General features: G+C 42.6%; 1 protein-coding gene across 3 annotated transcripts in view; it reads left to right on the top strand.

Annotated features, from left to right (window-relative positions):
• The first annotated feature begins 6,746 nt into the window (after window positions 1–6,746).
• The window catches only part of jhy (junctional cadherin complex regulator), a 141,253-nt gene continuing 124,844 nt past the window's right edge, over window positions 6,747–23,155 (top strand). For all 3 annotated transcript variants that reach the window (XM_061750687.1, XM_061750688.1, XM_061750686.1), the window contains exons 1-2: window positions 6,747–7,489; window positions 8,842–9,167. In XM_061750687.1, the coding sequence (XP_061606671.1) occupies window positions 7,430–7,489; window positions 8,842–9,167 (386 nt within the window). In that variant the 5' untranslated portion in view covers window positions 6,747–7,429. The remainder of the gene's footprint in view (window positions 7,490–8,841; window positions 9,168–23,155) is intronic.

Here is a 23,155-nt window from a genome sequence, read left to right as displayed (position 1 = left end):
TACTCAAAGCTTAGTTTTGTGACGGCGAGCTGGTTGCTGTACAGTTCCAGAAGGTTGAGTGGCATAAATGCAATTAATTCCAAAGCCAAATGCCACTGTGACAATGTGGGAATATTTTGGATTCAAGCCGGATGAACGTGGCCATCCTGCTCACACCGAGCTTGTATGACGAATTTCTATGAAGTCGCAACAAAAACACGAATTAAAACCTCAGTAACAAAAATCTAATTTAAACACAAATACAACGATCCAACCCAACTAACTGGGAACAAAAAACACAATGGGAAGTTTCCTGTCAGCTTGCAATTATGGAACCCTTTGCCTGACGGTGTTATATGGTGCATGGCTTCTCACATTATATACTGTACAGTATAGCGTTTACTCACTAGTGTAAGATGTAGCCATTGAACATGTTGAAAAGCAGCGTTTAAAGAAAAGCTGAAGACTTTTGAAAAGTTGTACAAATCTTAAAACAAGTTGCTTTGACGTACTTGTGCGGTTATTAATGTTGCTATACTTTGCACTTAAACTGAAAATTTGATTGGCATTATTGTGTGTAGTCTGTTAATCTGTGCCAAATGTTCAAGTGCATTTTTTGTGAACAGAGCCTGAGTGTTTTGTTTATATTTATGTAAGATATTTACTGTTCTACATTACAATGCCATTGTTCAATATATTATTTGAGTTAATTATTAAAAAAGATGTACTTGCATTATTATTATGCTCTAATATCACTATCAGTGGTATAAAAAGAAAAAGCAATGGATGTGAAAATATTTGACAAACTGTATAAAAAATAAAGTAACAACTAATAAAAATCTGCAATATGGTGGAATAACAAAGCAAGAACTGTGATAGTGTAGGATTACTGTATCTGTATTCTGTGATAAATTGAAGGAATTCATTGTTCCAGGGCTTGGACTCATTGTTTCAAGACGTGCATCCTGGGACTTTCATAGCCATCAAGTGTAAAATGATCTATGCATTTCCGAAATGCAGTGATTCTCAAAAGTGTACGAATCACTGAAGTAAAATTTACTATTAAATCAATTTCATCAAATGTACTAGGAGGAGGCTTGGATCTATGCATGCAGCCTGTTTAAACTTTTTAAATCTAGTTTAGAATTTTTAAGCACGGTACATTTTGAAGTGCAATATTGTAAGTACAATACATTCTCGTTTTTTAACTGCTTGTAATTTTTTTAATTGAAGTGTAATTTTTTTTCATGAACACTTAGGCCAATGAATTGTTCCCACAATTGCTTACTTTTTGAAAATGCCTACAATATAGTTTCTCACATTACATTCACATTAAGATGTAAGACGCTATACTGACATGCAACTGTCCACTATATTGTGTTTCTCTATCGTCATACCAAGACTGACCTGTGCGAGGCAGCATGGTATGGGCTGAATTGTGTGCCACCAGGGATTGAATTTGAAAAACATCGACCAGTTCAGGGTGTACCCTGCCTCGCCCAATGATAGCTGGGATAGGCTCCAGCACGCCCGTGAAGATAAGCGGAACGGAAGATGAATGAAAGAATGAATAATTTGAATTGGTATTAACTGAAGTCCAATAAACTTGAAAATGAATGTTCAGGTATATAAGTAATGAAAATTAAAATTTTAACGTTCCGTTTGGTCATTTCAGATCCATCCATCTTCTGTACCGCTTATCCTCATTAGGGTCGTGGGCGTGCTGGAGCCTATCCCAGCTATCTTCGGGCGAAAGGTAGGGTACACCCTGAACTGGTCTCCAGCCAATCGCAGGGGACATAGAAACAAACAACCATTCGTACTCACATTCACGCTTATAGGCAATTTAGAGTCTTCAACCTACCACGCATGTTTATGGATGTGGAAGGAAACTCTGAGGCACAGGGAGAACATGCAACCTCCACACAGGCGAGACCGCTGCAATTTAACCCCGCAGTCAATGTACTGTAAACTTGATGTTATAATGCTTTTCCGATAAATACTGAATACCAACCTCCATTTTCTCACAAGGACAAGGTAACTATGAATAGGCCTTTCCTCATTCCCCTCCCATTTTTTCAGTATTAGGCATTGCTTTCGCATGCGTCTCAGAGACTGAAGAGATGTGAAGCAACTTGTAACCTCTCTTGAATGTTTCTCTCTCTGCAAATATATTATTAAAACTACAAAAGACGAGATTGTTTCCTGACTTAATTTCCAAAACAGATTGCTATCCCTTACAGTTCCGGATGTCTGTCACAGCTAATTTGAAACTGAATTTGTCGAAATGAATCTGAAATGATCAAACTGAATGTCAAAATATGTAATTTGAATTTTCATTGCAGATATAAAATTCTTATATTCACTTTCAAGTTTATTCAACTTCAGTTAATACAAATTAAAATTATGTTTTTCAAATTCAGTTTGTAAATTCTAATTCAATTCCTGGTGTCACATATTTCAGCCCATAGCATGGTACTGTGGCATCAGCTGCCTTGGTGGTTGAGGACATGTAGATGGAGCTGCCATTTTTTACAGAGTCCCCGTACCCTGGCTTTCTCGGACCAAAGCCCTAGAAAAAATGCAGACGGTGACGGGAGGGCGCCATGGCACAAGACTGCTGCGGAGGACACATTCGTCAGCTGCATTCGATGGAAAACTGCGATGATATTTCTCTCCAGCAGGGAAATTAACAGCCTATTTTAGAGAGGCTGAAGGACGGGGCAAATGTAGGAGTGACAAAACAAAAACCACACAAGCACATAAAACATGCTACAAGATGAAAATGCAGCAATCACAGAAATCAACTGCAAAAGAAAAATGGAAGCGAGAAATGCTGCAATCACATCCATTGTCGATACCGCTTATCCTCACTAGGGGTGCGGGCGTGCTGGAGCCTATCCCAGCTATCTTCGGGTGAGAGGCGGGGTACATCCTGAACTGGTCGCCAAACAACTGCAAAAGAAAACTGCTGCAAGATAGAAATGCTGCAATCACAGACAACTGCAAAGGAAAAATGCTGCAAACAAATCACAAACTACAGTGGCCTGGAAGTGCAAAACAATATAACAAATTGTGAAACACATCTCAGAAAACACATTAACAAAAGCAGAAACACACTTACAAAAGACGAAACAAATTACAATTGAGACAACCAAAGGGAACATCCAAAATTATTAGGAATCCAGCGCATTTTCCTGGAAGGACACGCCCTGCTCCAACATTACTGGCTCCAGGATACGCGCCGCTGCACTATGCAAACATGCAAATTAGTCTCCTTTTGGCAAAATTCGCTGTTTTGAACTCAAAATAGGCCATTTATGTGAATCGTACAGATCCGGTGATTTTTCTTCCTGGGGGGTCGGTGTTGCTGTCGTCATAGGCTGTTTTGTACTTCTTGAACGCTGGCAGCTAGATCCATTCCACACATCCACCGTCCACACGTAATTGCTGAATATTATTCTGCGGTGGACTAACATGTGAAAGCGCATCGGCCTGGGGTTCCGCCTGTGCACTCTGGACCTGCTTTGGAGTCACAGGAGTTGACGACACCAGAAAAAACACTTCCGTCGCTTATCCAAATGTCACTTATCCAAATGTCACTTGCTACTTCCATCCATCCATCCATCCATTTACCACTTATCCTCACAAGGGTCATGGGTTGCTCGAGCCTATCCCAGCTGTCTTCGAGCGGAAGGGGGGGTACACCCTGAACCGGTCGCCAGCCAATCGCAGGGCACATAGAAACAAACAGCCATTCGCAGTCACATTCACACCTACGTGCAATTTAGAGTCTTGATTGTCGTGCCTACGTGGCGGCCATTTTGGAAAGGTCATTGTTACTGTGAAGGCGTGCTACTCGTGTTTACATTTAGACGAACAAAAACAACGGTTTTCATGTATTGTAGTATTTGTTTGGCACTATCTGCCCAAATGTGGATATTTCAGCCCCCATATAACTTGAGAAAACACCTTGCAGTAAAAAACATTTTATTTTGTTATTTTTATTTTATTGATGTTCATGTTGTGGTTAAAAAAAAAGTATTTTTTACTCATACTTAAGTAATTTTTTTTGAGGACTATCTACTTTTACTTGAGTCACATTATCATCAAGTAACAGTACTCTTACTTGTGTACAATATTTGGCTACTCTACCCACCTCTGGAGCAGACATCCTCTATTGCTACTCTTACGTTTAAGCAGCATTTTTTGCTCATCAGATCAGCCAGTGTCGTATTTGTTGCACTGGTCTTTTGTATTTTCGCGTTGAGGTTGTGGTCCTAGCAGAACCGGGAAGCACACATAACACCGGCGACAAGAGCTGATCCGCTAGTACATTTTATATTAATTAGGAAATGCGCCTACATGCGGCACGGTGGACGACTGGTTAGAGTGTCAGCCTCACAGTTCTGAGGACCCGGGTTCAATCCCCGGCCCCGCCTGTGTGGAGTTTGCATGTTCTCCCCGTGCCTGCGTGGGTTTTCTCCGGGCACTCCGGTTTCCTCCCACATCTCAAAAACATGCATTAATTGGAGACTCTAAATTCCCCGTAGGTGTGACTGTGAGTGCAAATGGTTGTTTGTTTGTATGTGCCCTGCGATTGCCTGGCAACCAGTTCAGGGTGTAGCCCGCCTCCTGCCCGATGACAGCTGGGATAGGCTCCAGCACGCCCGCGACCCGAGTGAGGATATGTGGTAGAGGAAATGGATGAATGGATGGTTTATTGATGTTAATGTTGAAAGTATTAAGCGACGGAGCGATGTTAGGGGTTATGTCACAACACAGAACAAACTAACTTCAAATTCAGAAATGGCCAAAAAAGCCCAAAAAATACTTCACTTAATATTTTCCTGGGGGATGCATTTGGGATTAGCCTTTGAAGTAGGTAATCGTGAAAAATGACGTAAAACATAAAATGATTTTAGTCAAGTTCTTTTCCAGAATGAGTGTGCTCAAAATAGGAGGATGCTATTCATGTGGCACAGCTTGAAGCAGGCATCGGCTGCAGGTGGAAATCGGCTTGGCTCAAGTTGGAGGCCAAACCTAACAAACAAAAAGGCAAAGAAATGAGGCAAATTTAATTTTAATCTTAAATATGTACATCAACATGTACTTGAGCGGTGTAAATAAAGGTTTTTCTGCTTGAAGTCTTCCAGATTGCTTAATTTATGTTAAAATCCCCCCAAAAATTCTCTGTGGGGCCCAGGGATCCTATCTGTCACCTTTTTCATGCCTTTGGTCTTTGCATGTCTGACGATGATTGGCTGCTGTATCCCGGTAGAACATGCTCTACTGCTTCCAGACGGTAAAAGACATATGTGACTTATTAAGTGTCGCGGCGTTAATGTAAATGCCATGAACCTTAAAGCCTCTCGAACACTGTGCAACGTGGTCGAACCCGACTGGATTAAACCATCGCATAAAAGGAGTTGCCGACGGACCCACGCACATTGAGCGATTGATTACATGGGGCCCTTAACAACGAGCCTGTATAGGCCTTTGATGCTGTCTGTACAATATATTGTACTTGATCACATTTCTTAAACCATAAAAAGATAGATTAATAGTTAAGGAAGAAGCATATTATTAAAGAGAGGAAGCTGGCAAGAATTAAAGGGAAAGTGGATATTTGAAAGGAAACTGCCAGCTCCATTCATTTGAACGTACATTCTGGTCACAAATTTCGCTTTTTCATGCACAGGCACATTATACATGATGAATATAGGTTGGTATTTATGTAAAACAGCATTTTATGCTTTACATCCTATTTATATGGCTGGAGCCGAGACAATGCGGCGGCACGGCTCGCAAACCCGTAAATGTATTTTCACTGTTGGGTAGTGATGGGCAAATGATACCGAGGATTTGAAGTTTGTGTCGCTCTTCCTGAAGCGGAGTGATTCGAATCACTGTGTCGGAGCTTGAAATCAAACCACCAGTGTCACGTGACCGAAGCTTCGAACGTCATCGCTGTTTCGCTTCGCGCTTCATTCCTTCAAGATGTTTCGAAGCTTTTCATTGGCTCATAGTCTTTCGGTGTGTGTCATTGCCTCATGGCGTTTCAGTTATTCTTTGGTTTAATCTGGAATGTGTTTTAGAGTATGGGGGAGAGCATCTGCATATTTTATTGTCGTGATGATATAATCATTATTTGGTATGAACAAAACACTTGAATGACCATACAGACCTTTCGGAATTTTTATTGCTGTCATGGGAAACAGTGCCAGTGTTTCAGACGTGCTCTTTAGAGGTTGCTATGGCTTCAGTTGTCCACCAGATGTCACTGTCAATGAAGCGTTGACGCTTTGAATCTTTTTCGGTGAGGAAAGCGTCGGTGCTTCATGAGGCTTCACTTCACTTGCTTCTGTGCATTTTGATTGTAAACTGGGACGTTAAAACGCCGTGCAACGGAGATTATAATTTTGAATTGCGTCAAAACCAGTGCCCGACCGATGGGCCGCTCATGGAAACAGTTGCCAAACCACGCACACTGCGCCATAGTTCAGTCGAGTTCGGCGGCGGTGCTCGGTGTGCGCCAGGTTTAACCACCATAATCCTAACCTTAACTCATCCTAAACTGCCGTAACCCCAACCCTATCCTGAACCTAATCATAATAAACGTTTTTGTTGTTTTTATTATATTTGGGATGGGCATTTTTCTTTTGCAGTTTTCTAGGATTCAGCAGTTTTGTCTTGCAGCATTTTTTGCTGTAGATTTTTTTTGTGATTGCAGCATTTGTATCTTTCATTTTTCTTTTGCTATTGTTTTTTTGTGTGTGATTGCAGCATTTTTATCTTGCAGCATTACTACTACTTCTATTACTACTACTACTATAGTAACAATTAGTTAGCTCCAGAAAGCCAGTAATTGAAATAATAAGACGCTATAAACATACTTCCTGTGTCTGTGCATTAAAAACAGACGGAAATCGCACTACAAATCTAATGGTGGCCTAAAACTTGAACACATGATTGTATCTTTGTCAAATCTGTACGAAAACATTGAAAAACAATTTGTCAGTCTTTTATTTAGCGTTCTGTGGAGTGTTCTCAAATATGTTCGCTCATTTCCTATGCATCTTCTGGGGGCTAAGCCCCCGTGTCCATAAAATCAAGTGACGCCCCTGGAGTCTCCAGAATGCAAATGTCGTCGTGAAGAACGCAAACTCTGAATTGGGACTGATTCGGCCGCGTGACATGTGTTTCTGAAGCGCTATGGACGGTGTCGCCTTCATTGACTGCATAGGTTGGGTTCTTTGGAGGTTCACATCTGCAGTCTGGATCTTTGAAAGCCGAGTGTACGCGTCTGTGTCTCCATGGTTACAGTGTCGCCACTTGTTGTTTCCGTTTCATTTTCGTCATATAGGTCAACGATCCAGCCTAGCACTGGAGCTAATACATTCCGTCCGGAGTCGTTTCGAATTGGCAAAAAAACTTGATCAAATGTGAGATGTTTATGTCGACTATCCCCTTGGTAACGTTGGGAAGCTTCGGCGAAGGAGACATTAAGGTAAGTATCAGAAATAGTACAAGATAGGCTCTCAGTACACGATATTGCTTTGCTTATGTCCTTAACACAGGTTTATCGACAACAAATGAAATTAGGTCCAGATGGATGCAATGTTTTCTGTTGCATATCTGCATAGCCACACTTTTTTTTTTTTTTTTTTTAAAGATGGTTGCAAACGTAGGTGACATTAAAAAAAAAACTTCCTGAGGATCCACATGTAGTCCGTGCGTAATTCGCTTTTTTCCATTTCCAATTGGCAAACAAAATTGAAAAACGAAAAAGTGACTATTTTGTTATGTTTTTAGATCTAACATAAAAAACCAAAACTTTTTTTTGGTTTACATGAAAAATATGAGATTGAAAAAGGGGCCACAGGACTCAATTTGATTTGAACATTGGTCTATTTATGCAGTACATCTGCATTTGGGTTAAAAAGGCCTGCTAATTTCAGGTGTCAGGCAAGCGCACAGTGACAACATTGGAAACGTGTTGAAACTCAAACATGCCGGTACACCACATTGTTGGCTGGAGGAGCTATTCCTTGGTCTTTAAAAAGTAAAAAAAAAAAGAAAATCTGATGAAACCCTCGAAAAGTACAAGCACCAAACTACTGAATATACACTCAGGGTTGGAAGGGTTATTTTAAAAATTTATTCTGATATAGTTACTAGTTTAAAGACGTCGTTAGTAATGTAATCCAAGTACCACAATATTAAAGTAATTTAACTATTACTTTGGATTACTCTTAAAACCAAATATGACAAATTTAATATTAAAAAAACAACAACTATATATTAACATACTGTAAATGCAACTATTTAGCATTTTAGAAGTGTCTCATGTTTCGTGACTACATCATGCATTTTTGCGGCTGTGGCTAGCTCGCTAGCATGGCTAAATACGGTTCAGAGGTGCTCCTATAAATCACTAAATCACTAATCATCGCCTCCATGGCAGCTTTGTCGCCAGATTATTATGTCCAAAAACGCATACAAGATGGTAGCACGGAACATTCTCAGAGTAAACGAGATTGTGTCACACGTGTGGCTCGAAACCGTCTTTAGCCACGCTAGCTCGCGTCACTAATCATCGCCTCCATGGTGGTTTCTGCAGGCAACCTTTACAAAAAATTCTTCTTCTTCTTCTCTTCCTCCTCCTCCCCTATCCTCCTCCTCCTCCGTTCATTTTGTAATATCTGTCCATCCATTTTCAACACCGCTTATCCTGGTTAGGGTCGCGGGGCGCTGGAGCCTATCCCAACTGACTACAGGCGAAAGGCGGACTACACTCTGAACTGGTCTCCAGTCAGTCGCAGGGCACACATTTTGTAATATGAATCTTTTTCTTTGTAGGGCTTGACAGCTCAGGCAGACTTTGACCTAAGCTCAAATATGGATGGCAGAGCTATGCCTCCCAATCAGAGAACAGCTGTTCTGACTGATCAGTGGGATTCTCTGCAGACAGACACAGAGCGCTTGGCCCAGGAGAGAGTCTGCAAACAGCAGCTACGAATACATACTGGTGATTACATACTGCGTGGTGGAAAGATGAATGACAGTTTACAGAGAGGAAATTGTGAGGTTGCAGATGCAAACGATGATCCAAGTGAAGATGACACGGTTTCAGTCTCAGCACATTCTCACAGAATGAGGGAACCTGGAAGTGACACTTGCAAAAGGTATTTTTTGCACTCGAACGAGAAAAAAATTCTCATACCACGTACGGGAGATGTTAATTGTTATGAGTGAATTTGTGACGCTGTTCAACACTGGGCCTCAAAGACAACATATTTTGTATCATTACTGTGATGTAGTGCTGTGAAAAAAGTATTTGCCTCCTTTTCAAAAGATTTTTCTTTGCACAGCTTCCCCACTTTACTGTTCAAGATCAAGTTTTTAAAGTTTTGTGATTTTATTTATTAAAGAAAAACAAAATATTCAAAACTACCCGGCGCTGTGTGGAAAAAGTAATTCTAAACCTAATGAATCGTTGGGCCACCCTCAGCAGCAACAACTGAAATTAAAAATTTCAATGACTGGGAATGAGTCTTTTACATCTCTGGAGCTATTTTGGTCCACTTTTCCTTGCATAATTGTTTTAATTCAACAACACTGGACTGTTTTCAAGCATGAACGGCCTTTTTGTGGTCATGCCACAGCATTTCAATTTGATATAAGTACGGACTTTCACTAGGTCTCTCCAAAACATTAATTTTGTTTTTTTAAGCCAGGGGTGTCCAAAATACTGTGCGGCCCGCCGTCCATTTTTTTGTGGTCCGGGGAATGTACGAAAAATAACATTAAACACTGCCGCAATGCTAATTTTCCCAGGTTTGATATAGCGCCATGTGCAGCATTCTCTGGTTTTCCACTGAAGGACAGGAGAATTCACCGTGCATGGGCGCGTTTGCTTAAAGTGGAATGAACGAGGGGGATCTCCCTTGTCAGGTATTGACTCTTTGTCTCGGTGGGGGACGCTAGTTTTCCCATCAGTGTTTGAAAATCACCGATATGTTCATGAGACAGCTACCAGCACCCCGTGAAGTTCCCCACAGTCCCGAGTCCGACACTGTGACAGTGACAGGTGGAGGAGCAAAGACCAGTAACAGAAGACAGAGGCAGGGGACAGAGTGAGGTTGGGTCTGCAAATGCAAGCTGAGAAAATAAGTTATAGCTCAAAAGTCAGTTCATGAACAGGTACTCACAGTAAGGACGACAGTTCCCTCCAAAAGTATTGGAATGGGAAGGTCAATTCCTTTGTTTTTGTTGTATAGTGAATAGATTTGGGTTTCAGATCAAAAGATAAATATGAGACAAAAGTTCAGAACTCCAGCTTTTATTTCATGGTATTTACATCTAGATATGTTAACTCAGGATAGAACACCTTTTGTTGGAAGCCACCCACTTTTCAAGTGAGCAAAGGTATTGTAACAGACATGATTAAATTAACTTAAAGTTAATAACATTTAATATTTGGTATTTATTTAATATTAACATGCAATAACTTTATCAAGCCTGCGACCCATTGACTTCACCAGACTGTTGCATTCTTCATTTTAAATACTTTTCCGGACCTTTACTACAGCCTTTTTCAGTTCTTGTTTGTTTCTGGGGGTTTCTCCCTTAAGTCTACTCTTCAGGAGGTAAAATGCATGCTCTATTAGGTTAAGGTCCGGTGATTGACGTGGGTTTAAGAACTAAGCTGATGAAGTCCTTTGTTGTATTGGCAGTGTGTTTTGGGTCATTTTCATGTTGCATGATGAAGCTTCTCCCAATTATTTTGGATACATTTGTCTGTAAAGTCATTCATTCACTTTCCAAACTGCTCCTCACTAGGGTCTCACTGGAGCTTATGCCAGCTATCTTTGGGCGAGTGGCGGGGTACACACTGAACTGGCTGGCGAAGCCAATCGCAGGGCACATACAGTGGCTGAAATAAGTATTTAACACGTCACTTTTTCTCACAAATATATTTCCAAAGGTGCTATTGACATGATTGCCTTTTTGCACCTCCCTTTCTTCATGTGTTCAATATTTTTCCCCAGTGTCATTTTACATTATTACAGATAATTTAATTTCTTATCTTATTTGTTCTACTTTCTTTGTGTGTGTGGATTACTTTGGTTGTTCCCAACATCTGGTGAAAATTTCATGTCAATGGCACTTTTGGAAATGTATTTAGTGAGAAAAAAAATGTTAAATAATTGTTTCAGCCACTGTATGAACAAACAACCATTCACACTCACATTCACACCTACAGGCAATTTAGAACCATCAATCAATCTACCATGCATGTTTTTGGGATGTGGGAGGATACGGAGTACCCGGAGAAAACCCACGCAGGCATGGGGAGAACATGCAAACTCCACACAGGCGAGACCGGATTTGAACCCAGGTCCTCAGAACTGTGAGGCAGATGTGCTAATAAGTCGCCCACCGTGCCTTGTCTGTAAATTGCCAGACAAAATGGTTTTGTAGACTTGAGAATTCATTCTGCTGCTACCATCATGAGTTACATCATCAATAAAGACTAGTGAGCCCGTTCCAGAAGCAAGCCTAAGCCATGACATTACCTCCACCATGCTTCACAGATGATCTTGTGTGTTTTGGATCATAAGCAGATTCTTTATTTCTCCATACTTTGGCCTTTCCATCACTTTGGTAGAGATTAATCTTGGTCTCATCAGTCCCTAAAACTCTGTTCCAAAACGTTTGTCGCTCATCTATGTACTTCTTTGCAAAATCCAATCTAGCCTTCCGTTTCTTTTTGCTGATGAGTGGTTTGCATCTTGTGGTATGGCCTGTATATTTCTTCTCTGGCTTCTTCGAACATTGGATTGTGATACCTTCACCCCTGCCCTGTGGAGGTTGGCAGTGATGTTACTGACTGTTGTGTTTGGGTGTTTCTTCACAGCTGTCGCAATGTTTCTGTCATCAACTGCTGTTGATAGTCTTGGCTGACCTGTTCGATGTCTATTGCTCAGTGCATCAGTAGTTTCTTTCTTTTTCAGGACATTCCAAATTGTTGTTGTTTGATTATACTGATTGGACTTGATTAGGAAAACCACACAGCGGTCTCTATAAGACCTTACAGTTAACAGTGCATGTCTGAGCAAATGAGAATCATGAGGTCAAAGGAACTGCCTGAAGAGACACAGAATTGTGGCAAGGCACAGATCTGGCCAAGATTACAAAAAAATTTCTGCTGCACTTAAGGTTCCAAAGAGCACAGTTGGGTCCATAATCCTTAAATGGAAGACGTTTGGGACGACCAGAACTTAGTGCAAGACACATGAAAGCCCGCATGGAGTTTGCTAAAAAACACCTGAAGGACTCCAAGATGGTGAGAAAAAAGAAAGAGAATTTCTTGGCCTTAATTCCAAGTGGTATGTGTGGATAAAACCAGGCACTGCTCATCACCTGTCCAATACAGTCCCAACAGTGAAGCATGGTGGTGGCGGCATCATGCTGTGGGGGTCTTTTTCAGCTGCAGGGATAGGACGAGTGGTTGCAATCGAAGGAAAGATGAATGCGGCCAAGTACAGGGATATCCTTGACGAAAACCTTCTCCAGAGTGCTCGGGACCTCCGACTGGGACGAAGGTTCACGTTCCAACAAGACAATGACCCTAAGCACACAGCTAAAATAACGGAGTGGCTTCAGAACAACTCCATGACTGTTCTTGAATGGCCGAGCCAGAGCCCTGACTTAAACCCAAGTGAGCATCTCTGGAGAGACCTATAAATGGCTCTCCACCACCGTTCACCATCCAACCCGACAGAACTGGAGAGGATGTGCAAGGAGGAATGGCAGAGGATCCCAAAATCCAGTTGTGAAAAACTTGTTGCATCATTCCCAAAATGATGGCTGTATTAGCTCAAAAGGGTGCTTCTCCTAAATACTGAAGTAAGGGTCTGAATACTTACGGCTGTGTGATATTTCAGTTTGTCTTTTTTAATACATTTGCAAAAAAATTCAACAATTCAATTGTTTTCTGTCAATATGGCGTGCTGTGTATACAATAATGAGGAAAAAAAATTACTTAAATTATTTTAGCAAATTGCTGCAATGTTACAAAGAGTGAAAACTTTTAAGGGGGTCTGAATACTTTCCGTACCCACTGTACATGGCCACCATTTTGGGAAGGTCATCGTTACCATGAAGGCAACGGCGCACTACTCTTGTTTACATTTAGACGAACAAAAACAACAGCTTTCATGTATTGTAGTATTTGGCACTGTCTGCCCAAATATGGATATTACAGCTCACTTATAACTTGAGAAAACATCGTGCAGTAAATTGCAAATGTTTTTGTTGTTTGTTTGTTTTTATTTTTTTTATTGTTTTTGCTATTTACTCAGTACTTGACAAATTATTTCACTGTGTACTTTTTAATTAATCAAGTAATTTTTTTGAGGACTACTTTTTTTTTTACTTTTTCAGAATCAGAATCAGAATCATCTTTATTTGCCAAGTATGTCCAAAAAACACACAAGGAATTTGTCTCCGGTAGTTGGAGCCGCTCTAGTACAACAACAGACGGTCAATTGACAGAGAACACTTTTGAGACATAAAGACATTGACAAAAAAAAAAAAACAGTCACTGAGCAGTCAAGGGTTGCTAGTTATCTGGTAATGCCGGTACATTTATTTATTTATTTTTGACAATTGTGCAAAAAGATGCAGAGTCCTCTAGCACTTAGAACAGTTCGAATGACTAATATTGCAATAGTCCGGTGCAATGACCATTATGCAAATGGCGCCGAGACTTCAAGGAGTGTATGCGGTTTAAAGTGACGAGTAGTGTGATAATCTGGGACAATGTTGGTTGTGAAAATTTGCAGATACTCCTCAAACAGTGTGCAAATGGAGCAGATGCTACTCTGGCATGAGTGGCCAGTATTGGTCAACAACAGATATGCAACTACAGTGAGTGCACGAGTAATGTATAATGTATAATTGGCCCCACAGAAATGTGACAACGAACTCAAGTCAAAAAATTGCCAGCATGTTGTAATGGAATTGTAGGTTAGGTGTTGAAGAAGTTGATTGCAAGAGGGAAGAAGCTGTTGGAATGTCTGCTAGTTCTAGTTTACATTGATCGGTAGCGCCTACCTGAGGGAAGGAGCTGGAAGAGCTGGTGACCGGGATGCGGAGGGTCCGAGAGGATTTTGCATGCTCTTGTCTTAGTCCTTTCAGAAGTTTTGATTGTCTTGATTTTACTATTTGAGTCACATTATTGTCAAGTAACAGTGCTCTTACTTGAGTACAATGTTTGGCTACTCTACCCACGTCTGGAGCAGACATCCTCTCTTCCTATTCTTACGTTTTAGCAAAAGTTTTGCTCATCAGCCAGTGTCGTATTTGTTGCAATGGGCCCGGTTGTTTAAAACTCGGTTATTTTTTAACCACTGGTTAAGTAGACTTTATCGACCGTTAACTTTAACAGCACTGTTATCTTGTTGTCCAAAACTCTGTTAACTTTAACAGGCTGTTAACTTCACGTTAAAGTTGACACACATAAGGACCTCCGCTAATATTTTAACAGTGGGGTTAACTTTCAAGATGGCGTTCGCGGCTAACAATTCCCTTCAAACTTGGTATGCATCATCTCAAGACATGGGACATTAAAAGTTGGCAAAATAACATATATTTCATAGATTTAGTCAATAAATAAGACATTGGAAAAAGATAAACACTGCGTCTGTATGAAGCACCCGTAAAATGTCTATATTTTCCTTGTCCATGGTAACTGGAATAACATTCTAACATTTGATTCAATTAGATGTAATAATATAGGTTGAAATAGGCTGTCATGGTGGACAACTGGTTAGCACATCTGCCTCACAGTTCTGGGGACCAGGGTTCAAATCCCGGCCCCGCCTGGGTGGAGTTTGCATGTTCTCCCCGTGCCTGGGTGGGTTTTCTCCGGGCACTCCGGTTTCCTCCCTCATCCCAAAAACATGCAAAGTAGGTTAATTGAAGACTATGAATTGCCCGTAGGTGTGTATGTGAGTGCCAATGTTTGTTTGTTTCTGTGACCTATGATTGGCTGGCGACCGGTTCAGGGTGTACCCCGCCTCCGGCCCGAAGATAGCTGGGATAGGCTCCAGCAGCCTGCGACCCTAGTGAGGATATGCGGTGTAGAAAATAGATGGATGGAGGTTAAAATAGATAGAACAAGTCAAAAGAATTAACTCATGAATTTATTAAGAATAGTTGATTATGTCCCACAAGACGCAGTCTCTCCAGCGTGTCCTGGGTCGTCTCCGGGGTCTCCTTCCGGTGGGACGTGCCCGGAACACCTCACCAGGGAGACGTCCAGGAGGTATACGAATCAGATGCCCCAGCCACCTCATCTGGCTCCTCTCGATGTGGAGGAGCAGCGGCTCTACTCTGAGCTCCTCCCGGATGACCGAGCTTCTCACCCTATATTTAAGGGAGAGCCCGGACACCCTGCGGAGGAAACTCATTTCGGCCGCTTGTATCCGTGATCTTGTTCTTTCAGTCATGACCCACAGCTCGTGACCATAGGTGAGGGTAGGACTGTAGATTGACCGGTAAATTGAGAGCTTTGCTTTTCGGTTTAGCTCCTTCCGACACCAATCCGGCTGTCGATCTCCCGTTCCATTCTTCCCTCACTCGTGAACAAGACGCAATATACTTGAACTCCTCCATCTCATCACCGACCTGGAGAGGGCACGTCACCCTTTTCCGACTGAGGACCATGGTCTCAGATTTGGAGGTGCTGATTCTCATCCCAGATGCTTCACACTCAGCTGCGAACCCCTCCAGTGAGAGTTGGAGATCACGGCTTGATGAAGCTCACAGAACCACATCATTTGCAAAAAGCAGAGATGCAATTCTGAGGCCACCAAACCGGACCCCCTCTACGCCTCGGCTGCGTCGAGAAATTCTGTCCATAAAAGTTATGAACAGAATCGGTGACAAAGGGCAGCCTTGGCGCAGTCCAACCTTCACCGGAAACGTGTTGGACTTACTGCCGGCAATGCGGACCAAACTCTGACACCGGTCGTATAGGGACAGCCCGTATCAGGTAATCACGAAGCACCCCCCACAGAACTCCCTGAGGGACAAGGTTGAATGCCTTCTCCAAGTCCACAAAACGCATGTAGACTGGTGTAGACCCTGCCAATGGTGTAGAGCTGGTCCATTGTTCCACAGCCAGGACAAAAACCACACTGCTCCTCCTGAATCTGACATTCAACTTCCCGATGGACCCTCCTCTCCAGCACCCCTGAATAGACCTTATCAAGGAGGCTGAGGAGTGTGATCCCCCTGTAGTTGGAACACACCCTCCGGTCCCCCTTTTTAAAAAGGGGGACCACAACCCCAGTCTGCCAATCCAGAGGCACTGTCCCCGATGTCCACACGACCTTCCAGAGGCGTGTCAACCAGGACAGCCCCACAACATCCAGAGCCTTTAGGAACTCCGCGTGAATCTCATCCACCCCCAGGGCCTTGCCACCGAGGAGCTTTTTAACCACCTCGGTGACCTCACCAAAGCTGCATTCCGCTTGGCCAGCCGGTACCCATCAGCTGCCTCAGGAGTGTCACAGGCCAAAAAGGCCCCATAGGACTCCTTCTGCTTGACGGCATCCCTCACTGTTTGTGTCCACCAACGAGTTCGGGGATTGTCGCCACGACAGGCACCGACCACCTTACGGCCACAGCTCCTGTCGGTCGCCTCAGCAATGGAGGCGCGGAACATGGTCCACTCGGACTCGATGTCCCTGCCTCCCCCGGAACATGAGCAAAGTTCTATCGGAGGTGGGAGTTGAAACTCCTTCTGACAGGATCCTGACCACCATCCGAGCCAACTCACCACCAGGTGGTGATCAGTTGACATCTCCGCCCCTCTCTTCACCCGAGTGTCCAAGACCTGCGGCTGCAAGTCCGATGACACGACCACAACGTCGATCATCAAACTGTGACCTAGGGTGTCCCGGTGCCAAGTGCAAATGTGGACACCCTTATGCTTGAACATGGTGTTAGTTATGGACAATCCGTGATGTGCACAGAAGTCCAATAACAGAACACCACTCGGATTCTGATCGGGGGGGGGGGGGGGGGGGGGGGGGTCATTCCTCCCAATCACGCCCTTCCAGGTCTCACTGTCATTGCCCACATGAGCATTGAAGTCGCCCAGCAGAACGATGGAGTCCCCAGCGTTCTCCAGCACCCCCTCTAAGGACTCCAAAAAGGAGTACTCTGAACTGATGTTTGGTGCATTGGCACAAACAATAGTCAGGACTCGTCCCCCCACCTGAAGGAGGGAGGCTACCCTCTCATCCACCGGGGTGAACCCCAACTTACAGGCACTGAGGCGGGGGACAATAAGTATGCCCACACCTGCTTGGCGCCTCTCACTGTGGGCAACTCCAGAGTGGAATAGAGTCCAACGACTCTCGAGAGGAGTGGTACCAGAGCCCAAACCGTGTGTGGAGCCCTGAGCCCGACTATATCTAGTCGGAACTTCTCGACCTCAGACACCAGCTCGGGCCCCTTCCCTGCCAGAGAGGTGACCTTCCACATCCCTAGAGCCACCTTCTGTTGCCAGGGATCGGATCGCCAAGGTTCCTGCCTTCGGCCACCGCTCAGGTCACACTGCACCCGACCACTATGGCCCCTCCCACAGGAGGTGAGTTCATGGGAAAATTAAACATGGGGTATGATAATTATTGCTTGATATGAAGCATGAAATCAATGAATCTTCTAATGTAGGTGATGCACCTTCTCTGTATTCAATCTTAAGTACAAAACAGAGAGCTGTACGTGTTTGGAACATTAATACACGGATAAATTCAGTGAATTTAATTTCCATATGATACTTACCACGATAGACAAGCCATAATTGTTCCTGTAGACTATGTTACAGTGTACAAAACAATAATAAGTTTATGGTTGTTTAATCTAACAGGAACGTTCACCAACATTTGTGCGAAATGCTCATGACAGTTTTTTCGCTAAACCGGAAGTCAACAAAATGAGGAATTGTGGGATATATAGGCGCTGACCAGTAACCTCAACCACACGGTTAACTTTGACGGTGCCATTAACTAACAACGTGACTAACCATGTTTTGAACAACGCATATTTAACGGTCCGTTAGCTAACGGCGGGTTAAGAATTTAGGGGTTAACCAGTGGTTAAAATAACAGAGTTTTGAACAATTTGCCCTGGTCTTTTATATTTTCGCATTGAGGTGCTGTGGCCATGGTTGTGGTCCCAACGCAACCTCAAAGCACACTTAACATCGGCGACAAGAGCTGATCCGCTAGTACATCTTGTATTAATTAGGAAACGCGCCTACAATTATCTAATTAGTTTACGGATGTTAATGTTAAATGTTTTAAGCGACGGAGCAATGTTAGAGATTATGCAACAACACAGAATTAACTAACTTCAAATTCAGAAATGGACAATAAAAACAGAAAAATACTGTGCTTCGTATTTTCCTGGAGGATGCATCTTGGATTAGCCTTTGAAGTTGGTAATAGTGAAAAATGAAGTGAAAGAAACTGATTTTAGTCAATTATTTTCAGAATGAGAGTGCTTAAAGAGGAGGATGCTATTCATGTGGCACCGCTTGAAGCAGGCATCAAGTGCAGTTGGAGATGGGCCTGGCTCAAGTTGGAGGCCAGAACAAAATAGCAAAGAAATGAGGCAAATTTAATTTTCATCTTAAATTTGAACATCAACATGTACTTGAGCGGTGTAAATAAATGATTTCTGCGTGAAGAAAATTTGTTTATTTTTCCTTATTGTACTCTTCAGCTTTGCAAACTTACTGTAATTAAATTACTTTATTGCAATTAAATCCATCCATCCATTTTCTGAGCCACTTCTCCTCACGAGGGTCGCGGGTGTGCTGGAGTCTATCCCAGCTATCATCGGGCAGGAGGCGGGGTACACCCTGAACTGGTTGCCAGCCAATCGCAGGGCACATATAAACAAACAACCATTCGTACTCACATTCACACCTACGGGCAATTTAGAGTTGTCAATTAACCTACCATGCATGTTTTTGGGATGTGGGAGGAAACCGGAGAGCCCAGAGAAAACCCACGCAGGCAAGGGGAGAACATGCAAACTCCACACAGGCGAGGCCGGGGATTGAACCCCGATCCGCAGAACTTGAGTCAGACGCTCTAACCAGTCGGTCACCGTGCCGCTGCAATTAAATCACTTTAATAAATAGTGTTAATGACATGTGCCGCCACAATTCAACGTATTAAATTTTGTTGATAATGCTTTCTTAGAAGAGCTTTATAGCGATTAGCCGAACGTGTTTGAAACTCATCGCTTCTTTCTTGAATTAAGTTTAATTTGGTAAGCTTGCTCTTTAGAAGTTTCTTTCGTTCTAGTTGGCAGTTGATTTGCGCTTTAACCCGAACCAATCTGTGGTCACTTCTAATGTCAAATTTGTTTAGAGTGGTGCAATCCGTAAATACCCCTTTGTCATTGGACAGGAAGTAGTTTATGATGCTAGTGTTACCTTTGGGGCTTATCCATGTCCACTTTCTGTTCCATTTCTTGTTAAAGAACAAATTGATAAAGCATAAGCCTTCTTGTTCAGCAAATTCTATTAAGCATTCTCCTCTTTCGTCTCTTGATCCCATTCTGTAGGGTCCCATTGATTTGTCGCCAGAATTAAGGCCAATCCTGGCGTTAAAGGCACCCATGACTATTCGAAATTTGTGCTTCGATTGACTATAAAGACGGGATAAATCCTCTTAAAATGCTTCCACCTCAACGTCAGTGTGGCTGATGGTCGGTGCATATATTTGTATCAATTGAAGCGAGTAACGCTTTCTAATTGAGATGGTACATGTGGAGATTCTATCGGAAACACTTTTGACGCTGGTAACGTAATTGGCGATACTTTTATTAATAATGAAACCAACTCCACCATTGTGTCCGCTTTCTGATCCTCTTTAATGAAATAGATGGCCATTATCGAGAGTCAACATAGCTTAATCTTTACGACGTATTTCACCAGTCCAATTATATCCCATTTGATGGCTTCTAGCTCATGTTGTAGCTCTTTTAATCGAGTGTCGTCCTTTAGCGTTCGCACGTTGAGCGTCCAAAAAATAAGATTTTGTGCGTTATGTCTTTTTTGCTTCTTTCTTGCTACTTCTAAAGATTGTCCTTTGGTTTGACTTAAAATGTTTGTGGGAGTAACCGTATTCTGGTCTAGCAAAGCCAAGTCCATTGTCCATAAGCAGCCATAATTAACCCGGTGATTCTAAGCACCCTCTGCCGCCAAGCTTGTCTGCCCACTGCCGTAGGCAGAGGCTCTTTGGTCTCCGGGGAATGAGGGGCGTGTTTACTGTTGTACTGGCCTGAAGAAGGAATAGTTGTGTTAAACATAAATAAAAACAAAATACAATGATTTGCAATTCATGTTCAACCTACATTTAATTGAATGCACTACAAAGACATTTTAGATATTTCATGTTCAAACTGATAAACTTTATTGTTTTTAGCAAATAATCATGAACTTAGAATTTTATGGCTGCAACACATTCCAAAAAAGCTGTGACATGGTCATGTTTACCACCAGTCGGGGGCTTTATGGCAGAGTGCCCGACAGAAGCCTCTCCTCAGTGCAAGACACATGAAAGCCTGCATGTAGTTTGCTAAAAAACACCTGGACTCCAAGATGGTGAGAAATAAGATTCTCTGGTCAAATGAGACCAAGATAGAAACTGTTGGCCTTAATTCTAAGTGGCATGTGTGGATAAAACCAGGCACGCTCATCACCTGTCCAATACAGTCCCAATAGTGAAGCATGGTGTTGGCAGCATCATGCTGTGGGTGTGTTTTTCAGCTGCAGGGACAGGAAGACTGGTTGCAATCGAAGGAAAGATGAATTCAGCCAAGTACAGGGATATCCTGGACGAAAACCTTCTCCAGAGTGCTCAGAACTGGCTGACTGAAGGTACACCTTCAAACTAGACAATGACCCTAAGCACACAGTTAAATACCGAAGGAGTGGCTTCAGAACAACTCCGTGACTGTTCTTGAATGGCCCAGCCAGAGCCCTGACTTAAACCCAATTGAACATCTCTGGAAATACTTGAAACTGGCTTCCCATCAACGTTCACCATCCAGCCTGACAGAATTGGAGAGGATCTGCAAGGAGGAATGGCAGATGATCCCCAAATCCAGGAGTGAAAAACTTCATTCCCCAAAAGGCTCATGGCTGTATTAGCTCAAAAGGGTGCTTCTACTAAATACTGAGCAAAGGGTCTGAATACCTACGACTGTGTGATATTTCAGTTTTTTTTTAAATTAATCAGCAAAAATTTCAACAATTCAGGTTTTTCTTTCTGTCAATATGGGGTGCTGTGTGTACATTAATGAGGAAAAAAATGAACTTAAATTATTTTTAGCAAATGGTTGCAATATAAAAAAAAGAGTAAAAATTTAAGGGGGTCTGACTCTGTCCTGTGTCACTGCTCTTTGTTCACTGTCACAGTGTCGGACTCGGGACTTTGGGGAACTTCAAGAGTTGCTGGCGGTTGTCTCGTGAACATGTCGCTGATTTTCAAACATTGCTTAGGAAACTTGCCTCAGTTGTGAGGAGGCGACAATCTTTCTATCTTCCGCACACGGCGGGTGTTCTCCACATGGTCCTAGTGCTTGTCCGGCTAATTCTTGTCACGTCTCCTTTCACTCTTGTGTAACATTGCTTTTGGATGCTAAAAAACTGCAGGGGACAAAAACAGGACCTTGAAAAAGTGCAGGGGACGTGTCCGCTGTGTGCAAAAAGGGCAGCGTGATAAAACAGTGAGTGCACGTACATTACTATTGAAGTACAACCAAACAGGAGAATTTTTTTTTGTAAATTTGACACATCACACAGAAGAGTCTTGTTAACAAGCTGGACAATGAATGAATGGATAATAATAATTAAAAAAATTCTAAGTATGTGAAATAAGGCTTCAAATTCGTCAAGAATTGAGACATTCTTTCAGCTTGTAGAAAATCCAGCATCTCCTGTCAATCAAATACACATACCACCTTCCTTCTCTCACAGCTCCATTGCAGCGACGGAGATATCACGCGCTTTCACGGGAAGCAGCCTCTGAGCTGGCATAACGACCATAAACTGCGCCACCAGGACAATTTTCCCTCCTCTGAAATTCAGTGGGCAACGCGCTTCTGTGGCTGTCGAATGGTGCTCCATAAGTGGCCGCAGTCCCCCTGGGGTGAGGAGGAGGAGGGAAGGAGGCTGAAGGCACTAGTGCTGTTGAGTTGGACCTCCAGTGGCTTCTGTAACTTCTGGCAAGGGGCGGCAGATCTCGTCCGTTTTGCTGCTGCCTCACAACCAGTGATGCCCAAAAAAAAACACACCATTTTGTGTCACGAGCAAAGTAACGCGTTACTTTTCCCGGGAAATTAGATTAATTAGATTACATTTACTTCATCAAACCAACAATGGTTACTTCGGCATCATTGTCTCTCACCAAATACTAATTCGTAGCTGGTAATTCAAACAAAGAGCAGTCCAGGTGTGCAGAAGCATTTAACCGAGACCGCTCTTTTTTTTTAACAAATAGAAGAAAGCGATTGGGAAGTGATTGTTTATGACACATCAGTACCATAAAATGCAAAGAAATGTACGATTTCACTAGTATTGTTACGGTCACGAACGTTTCGTTCAGAAGAAGAAATCTTTTTAGTGAACAAACTGAACTGAGTCAATTTATGAAATGATTAGTTCTTTTAGCTTGGCCGCCGCCCCCGCCGTGAGTCGAGCGAGTCGGCTGGGAGCGGAAAATGGAACTGCTGAAGCGGTCTGTCACTCACTTCTGAATCTTCAGCGAATGAGCAGCCAGCGTGCAGGCAGTGGTGGGACTTCGTTAAACATACTGCCATGTGATTTGTGATTCGCCAGAGTTGTCACTCACTTCGGCGAATGACCAATGAGCAGCCAGCGTCAGGCAGCGCCATGTCGGACTTAGAACCCCAATTCCAATGAAGTTGGGACATTGTGTTAAACATAAATAAAAACAATAAAATGATTTTCAAATTATGTTCAACCTATATTTAATTGAATACACTACAAATACAAGATATTTAATGTTCAAACTGATAAACTTTATTGCTTTTAGCAAATAATCATTAACTTAGA

This window comes from Phyllopteryx taeniolatus, chromosome 17 (genome assembly GCF_024500385.1).
Source record: "Phyllopteryx taeniolatus isolate TA_2022b chromosome 17, UOR_Ptae_1.2, whole genome shotgun sequence".
Lineage (NCBI taxonomy): Eukaryota > Metazoa > Chordata > Actinopteri > Syngnathiformes > Syngnathidae > Phyllopteryx > Phyllopteryx taeniolatus.
Note: the sequence above shows the minus strand (reverse complement) of the source record. Positions and strands in the feature narration are given on the sequence as shown.